The 7,859-nt window shown below is 41.3% G+C and overlaps 1 protein-coding gene across 1 annotated transcript in view; it reads right to left on the bottom strand.

The window, feature by feature from the left end:
- Positions 1–5,741: 5,741 nt before the first annotated feature.
- LOC307041529 (IQ motif and SEC7 domain-containing protein 2-like) overlaps positions 5,742–7,859 on the bottom strand; it is a 78,150-nt gene continuing 76,032 nt past the window's right edge. Inside the window, exon 2 of the mRNA XM_079684998.1 lies at positions 5,742–5,903. Coding sequence (XP_079541124.1) covers positions 5,792–5,903 — 112 coding nt within the window. The 3' untranslated portion in view covers positions 5,742–5,791. The remainder of the gene's footprint in view (positions 5,904–7,859) is intronic.

Raw genomic sequence — 7,859 nt, 5'->3', positions numbered from 1 at the left:
GCGGCAACTTCGTAAGGCACTCGTGAGGGCATCTTGTCAAGTCGTGTCATCTTCGTGTTATCATCGGTGCCATCAGGCATTCGCCCTCATTCTGATCGGGGCGAATGCCCGATGGCACCGATGATAACAAGATGCTCTCACGATGGCCTTATGAACTTTTCCTTTATCGTGTGTCCATCAGGTTTTTTATTGCACAACAAAATCATGTAAACATATTATGTAAAGAACCCAATTTGTGTTCTGTGAAACTGAAAAGGATATAATATATTATTTTGAAGGCGAGTTGACAGGAAGTTGTTGTTGCTATGGAAACAACATTACGGAGAAAACTAAATATATTCTACATATAAAGACGGATAAAGTAAAGAACAAAGTCTGAACATATCAGTACAGTATCATAATACTTTAACATAATTGTTTTTGTTACTTTCGTTGCAGTTGTGTGTCTTAAATGTAATGTAAATGTTGCCTTCGTGTGTGGTTAGGGGCCATCTTCTTGCAAAATTCACAATTCAATAATCGTGTGTCCATCCGGTGTACATTTCGGGACAGTGTGACAGGGGCTTTAACGTGATTCACCATGTTCTGTATTTCTCTATGCTCACTGTTGGGGTGAAAACAACTAGTTACGCTTTGTATGTTTGGTAAACTCACTTGCTAGCTTACGATGCTACATTTAGCCTTCATAAATAAATGAGGTCAAAGTTAAATTAATTTGAACTTGAACTGCACTGTTTAGCCACAATTGCAGGTGTATTTGAGCAGAGGTCTGTACACCTGATCAAGTATTCTAGTTGGACCAGCGGTTTGTTTTATTAGAATATGGGCAACTTCATTGAGTCTATTTATCTCTGTGGATAATAAATCTGTTTTGAAAATGAATGCAAGTTGGATTTGAACCCATGGAGAACTTTATTCCAGTATTTGTTCAGCTGCCACATGATCAGTCATCCAGGATAACATGGACTGAGAAAGAACAGTGCTGTCCAAAGTCCTGAACCATTGTTAATCTCTGCCATTGGACCACAGGAGATGGATGAACCCTGTGGCAACTTGATTTACTTTCAATTATCACCATCATGCCGGCAGAGAAAGGGAGGTGTACGAGGCTGATCTTAATCAAAGACCCTAAGTGGCCTTCTTACTGATGCAAAAGCCATTTGTCTGCTTCAGAGTGCTTGTTCGATTGATTGAAAGCCATTGCATCGACACCTATCTGACATCGGAATTCATCAATCAATCAATGTTCATTTACATAGCCCAATATCACAAATGTCTCAGTGGACTTTACAGTTTGTACAGAATATGAATACGACACGAATTAGGTTTGCACACAAAGGGACAATCCAACAAACCCAAGACTCATCTAAGTCTATTTATTTCAACGTTTGTCAAGTGCATCCCAGAGAGAACACACAACATGTTGCTATAAAACTGTGCAACATCAACATCATAATGTTTTATTGAATCCAAGTGTAGAATGATAAATGGATTGGATTTATAAGGCACTTTCCAGTCTTTGCCTTCCCCCTCAAAGCACTCTTCCAGCATGTTAGCAGGCAGAGGTGGGAAGTAGTGGAGTACAAATACTTTGTTACTGTACTTAAGTTCATTTTTCTGGTATCAGTACTTTACTCCACTACTTATTTTTCTGACCACTTTTTACTTTGACTTCTTACATTTTGAACACAAATACCTGTACTTTCTACTTCTTACATGTTGAACACAAATACCTGTACTTTCTACTTCTTACATGTTGAACACAAATACCTGTACTTTCTACTTCTTACATGTTGAACACAGATACCTGTACTTTCTACTTCTTACATGTTGAACTCAAATACCTGTACTTTCTACTTCTTACATGTTGAACACAAATACCTGTACTTTCTACTTCTTACATGTTGAACTCAAATACCTGTACTTTCTACTTCTTACATGTTGAACACAAATACCTGTACTTTCTACTTCTCACATGTTGAACACAAATACCTGTACTTTCTACTTCTCACATGTTTAACTCAAATACCTGTACTTTCTACTTCTTACATGTTGAACACAAATACCTGTACTTTCTACTTCTCACATGTTGAACTCAAATACCTGTACTTTCTACTTCTCACATGTTGAACTCAAATACCTGTACTTTCTACTTCTCACATGTTGAACTCAAATACCTGTACTTTCTACTTCTCACATGTTGAACTCAAATACCTGTACTTTCTACTTCTCACATGTTGAACCCAAATACCTGTACTTTCTACTTCCTACATGTTGAACTCAAATACCTGTACTTTCTACTTCTCACATGTTGAACACAAATACCTGTACTTTCTACTTCTTACATGTTGAACACAAATACCTGTACTTTCTACTTCTCACATGTTGAACTCAAATACCTGTACTTTCTACTTCTCACATGTTGAACCCAAATACCTGTACTTTCTACTTCCTACATGTTGAACTCAAATACCTGTACTTTCTACTTCTCACATGTTGAACCCAAATACCTGTACTTTCTACTTCTCACATGTTGAACACAAATACCTGTACTTTCTACTTCTTACATGTTGAACTCAAATACCTGTACTTTCTACTTCTCACATGTTGAACACAAATACCTGTACTTTCTACTTCTTACATGTTGAACACAAATACCTGTACTTTCTACTTCTCACATGTTGAACACAAATACCTGTACTTTCTACTTCTCACATTTTCCAAACAGGCTGGTTCCTTTAGTCTGAATGTGTGTTTGGTGGCGTGATCATTATTATTTAGAGTCATTGCGTGCCTATTGATTTGAACACGATCCGTGTATCCATCATTTCCTGGTCTTCTCTAAAGAAGAGGGACCAATGGAAACGTTGTCATGTTGCCGTTGGTCACCATGGAAACATTCATTAGCTAACAATGACATTATTGTTCTATTAATATAAAGGGAGGTCAGGTACTCTTTAAAACAGCTGCTAGTTATGGGTACTTTTTACTGAAGTACATTTCAAAGCCTCTTTACTTTTACTTGAGTAAAGAAGTTTAGTCAGTACTTCTACTTTCACCAGAGTATTTTTAAACACGAGTATGTCTAGTTCTACTGTGTGTGTGTGTACTCTTGCCTTCTCTGGCAGACAGTAGAGAGATCATCAGGACAGAACTGAATGAAACTCAACCCAGAGCAGGTGTGCTCTTTGGATTGAGCTTGAAGGCTAGATATTTCAAGTACACAGAGAAACGGTCAGGGTGTCCGCTATTGTAGCCGAGACGTACATGGATGAAAAATCCTTGAGAGCGAGATAGTCACATCTATAAACAACATGTAATGAAGCACGAACTGGACCTCACACCACTGTGGGGACATCGTCAAATACAAAGGCGAAGACTAACACACACATCAGACGTTGGAAAGCTTTGAAAGCCAGTAGTTACACTCAATTCTGTATGAGAAGACCCAAAAGTAACAACAGAACAAAGGGCGGATCAGACTAGTGAAAACGAGAGATTGTCTTTTCATATTTGACTCGAATTGCTGTCGAGGGTTTTCTTCCAAACTGAAAAAGATTGTGTTTTGTAAGCTTCACAATGTGCTGAGGCAGAGTGTGGAAGATTCTGGTATTAACCGTCTTTTAGATTGTCGCTCATTATGACTAACTGGCCCTTCTGCGGCAGGGGATTGACAGAACAAAGCAGAATATAAATAATAAAGAGGGCTAAGGATCAGCTCCAGCTCACTGACCAGCTCTCCGTTGATAATGGCTTCTTTTGGAACAAAGTTTTGCTGCATGTCTCTGTTCTGCACCGTCAAACCAGCCATATGTTTGCATATAATATCGAACTCGCTGCACATTAACCCTTACCTGTTTACTTTTCCTGCTACTTAACTATTGGGCTTTTATGTTTGGCAGATATAAGATGAAATGTGTGTCTCCCAGGCTCCCTGTACATCTGGAGTTTACCTGTGTCACTACCTCTCAGGGGTTTTAACAAGATTGCATTTATTATCCGATCCACACTCCTAGCTTCCTGTTCTCAGTTCCAGCTCGACCCAAATGTCGCTCAGACTTCAACTCCCTCGACGGTTTTAATTGATGTAGACTTGTTGTTCTTGATGTTCTTCTGCAAACACGTCTAATAGAGTGGGACATCTCAACACCTCACTGTAATCACAAGTGTTTAGCTCTAATTCTGTGTACCCTCTTCAGCTAATTACAATCAATAAACACTGTGAGCAAACACGACTCATTAGCAAAAAGCCTACATAGTGAGATTCTTATATCTTTTTCTTTTACCCCTGATTCCAGAGCTGCTCTCCAGCTCCACTAATTGATGGATATAGTGAGTACAGCGTCCAGGATAAAACTCCTTTGAAATTGTCGTGAAGCTTTTGAAGCCTATGTCCCAGCGCTCAACACTCTGGGTTTTTCATCTCTCCCATCGCTGCTCATTTGCAGAGAAGCTCTCTCTCTCTCTCTGAGTGGCTTTAATTAACTCCAAGGAAAAAAGCATCTCCAGAACAAGACGTGGACGTGTTAGTGTCACTGTACTGGTTCTGCAGAAACACACACACAATAAACCTGCAATATAGACACTTTTTTTGGGCAATTGTAACGGGCAATAATCACTTCACACACCCTGCAACTTATTTATTGCACAATTATTGTATATATAATATCCTGCATTATATTTTGTTACTGGACATTTGTATTCCCACATGTATATTTTTTAATGTTATTTTATTTCAGAAATATTTTTGATTGTTTTTGTCTACTGTCTTAATTTCTCCTATGTAAATTTCATTGTCTTTTATGCTGCTGCAACGCAAACATTTCCCACATTGGGATCAATAAAGTACTAATCTACCCACCCACCCAGCCACCCACCCATCTACCTACCTACCTACCTACCTACCTACCTACCTACCTACCTACCTACCTACCTACCTACCTACCTACCCACCCACTTACCTACCCACCCACTTACCTACCTACCTACCTACCTATCCACCCACTTACCTACCTACCTATCCACCCACCCACCCGCCTACCCACTTACCTACCTACCTACCCACCCACCCACCCGCCTACCCACTTACCTACCTACCTACCCACCTGCCTACCTACCCGCCTGCCTACCTACCTGCCTGCCTGCCTACCTACCTACCAACCCACCTACCTACCTACCTACCTACCTACCCGCCCGCCTACCTACCTACCTACCCGCCTACCCACTCACCTACCTACCTACCCGCCTACCTGCCTACCCGACCAACCAACCAACCAACCAACCACCCACCCACCCACCTACCGACCTACCTACCTACCTACCTACCTACCTACCTACCTACCTACCCACCCACCCACTTACCTACCTACCTACCTACCCAGTTACAGTAAAGGCTTGTAGCTCATTTTCTAAGATATCTGTCAACCCTTACAGCATGTGGAATAATCTTGAAAGAGAGAGAGGATTTTGAACGAGGGGTTTTCGTCATCTGTTCTGCCAGAAAGCCCCCATACTGCGCCTTCATTTTGTGTCTGTTGTGACGTGTGTTGTTCATTTTCTATTGGATTTGGAGGATGGCCACCTACCAGCTTGTGCACAGTAGGAGGTGGAAGTCTCCACAAAGGAAAGGAGAAGACACGACAAACAAAGCCTCACACAAACACTCCACAGCAGATGTTTCAGATGAACACAGTGATACTGTCCTCTAGGACAGAAACGGTTGTAATGAGAGATGCTGACAGGAAACAGGCGTACAGAGATGAGGTTCTGATGGCAAAAAATAAACCTTCATTTACCCAAAAGACGCAGACTTCCATTTGCGACAGGGATAACTTCGTCTACATGGAGGGGCAATAAGGGAGAGAGGAAGCTCTGAGACCTCTACGGGCAAAGAGGCGTGTCGTCTGCAACATAAAGAAAGAGAAGCAGGTTGAAGCGGTTTGAAAAGCACATTGCAAGGAAAAATATAGCATTGCATTATAGCAGTGAAGCATGGATGATGTTTCTGTAGCAGCATGATTGAACTGTGTAGCAGAGAGAGGCTCCATCGCCACGGTAACGCCCACTGATCCATACGTTGCATTTGGCAGAAGGAGAGATTACTTTTATCCACCGCTCGCAGCATTTGTATGCCTTCAAATCAGGGAATTCACATATATTAACACAACGAGCTGAATCAGCACAAAGGGCTCAGTGCCAGGTAGGGAGGAGGAGGAGGAGGAGGAGGAGGAGGAGGAGGAGGAGGAGGAGTTTAGACAAGATCAGAATGTTTCTGTGTAATGAGAGACGACGGAGGCTGCAGATTTGAACAGGAAGGAATCACGAGACGATAATGACTTTCTGTTAGCTATCTTGTTCACGTTATGACCTTCTAAAATGATAGCATTGAACAGAACAGAAACACTCAGGTCAGATATTTATGTACTCTTTAAAGTAGAGACACTACATACTGATATACACCTGAACATCAGCAGGAGAGGACTCTTTAAAGTAGAGACACTAGATACTGATATACACCTGAACATCAGCAGGAGAGGACTCTTTAAAGTAGAGACACTACAGACTGATATACACCTGAACATCAGCAGGAGAGGACTCTTTAAAGTAGAGACACTAAATAATAATATGAACCTAAAAATAACCATAAAAGGACTGCTTTAAAAAGAGGCATCTTGTATAAAGAATTGTTCCCTGTTAGAATATTTCAGTGCTCAGATTATGTTGCTGAATATTTTTTTTCACACGTAATTTATAATCAGAGGTGGGAAGTGGTGGAGTACAAATACATTGTTACTGTACTTAAGTACATTTTTCTGGTATCAGCACTTTACTCCACTACTTATTTTTCTGATTACTTTTTACTTTTACTTCATACATGTTGAACACAAATACCTGTACTTTCTACTTCTTACACGTTTGTCACGATTCTCATGTCTAGGTTTGGGTGTTTTGCCGCCCGAGACCCCCTCCTCGAACTCTGCCTTGCCCCCGGGCCGTCCGCCCGAGACCCCTTCCTGGTCCTCTGCCATGCCCTGGGCTGTCAGCCAAGGCCCGTCCTCCGGACCCCCTCCACCCACCCTGCCGGACGTTGTTGGATTTTTTTCTTTGGTGTTAAGGACGTCTAGAATCCGTCCCTTGAGGAGGGGGTTCTGTCACGATTCTCTTGTCATGTCACGTTTCTATGTCTAGGTTTGGGTGTATTGCTGTTCTCCCTGTCTTGTTTTCTTCCTGGTTTATTGTCTGGTCCCTCTCTCTGTGTTTTTCCCCTGTCGTTAGTTTCCCTGGTGTGTCTAGTTGTCTGATTGTGTTCACCTGTTGCCCTTGTGTTTCTCCTCCCCTGCCCGGCTGTTTCTCGTCTTGTGATTACCCCTCCCTGTATTTAGTCTTGTCTCTTCCTGTGTTCAGTGTTGGTTCGTCTTTTGTTGGTGACTGAGTTCACCGGTGAGTGTTTTGTTGGTCCATGTCATATATTAGCCCTTGAAATAAAGGTATTATAAGTGTTATCTGCGTTTGGGTCCTGCCTGCTTCAATCCTCGTATCAACGTTGAACTCAAATACCTGTACTTTCTACTTCTCACATGTTGAACCCAAATACCTGTACTTTCTACTTCTTACATGTTGAACACAAATACCTGTACTTTATACTTCTTACATGTTGAACTCAAATACCTGTACTTTCTACTTCTTACATGTTGAACTCAAATACCTGTACTTTCTACTTCTCACATGTTGAACCCAAATACCTGTACTTTCTACTTCTTACATGTTGAACTCAAATACCTGTACTTTCTACTTCTCTCATTTTCCAAACAGACTGGTTCCTTTAGTCTGAATGTGTGTTTGGTGGCGTGATCATTATT

Source organism: Notothenia rossii (assembly GCF_949606895.1).
Source record: "Notothenia rossii genome assembly, chromosome: 5".
Taxonomy (NCBI): domain Eukaryota; kingdom Metazoa; phylum Chordata; class Actinopteri; order Perciformes; family Nototheniidae; genus Notothenia; species Notothenia rossii.
The sequence above is the reverse complement of the archived record's forward strand: the minus strand, read 5'-3'. Positions and strand labels throughout refer to the sequence as shown.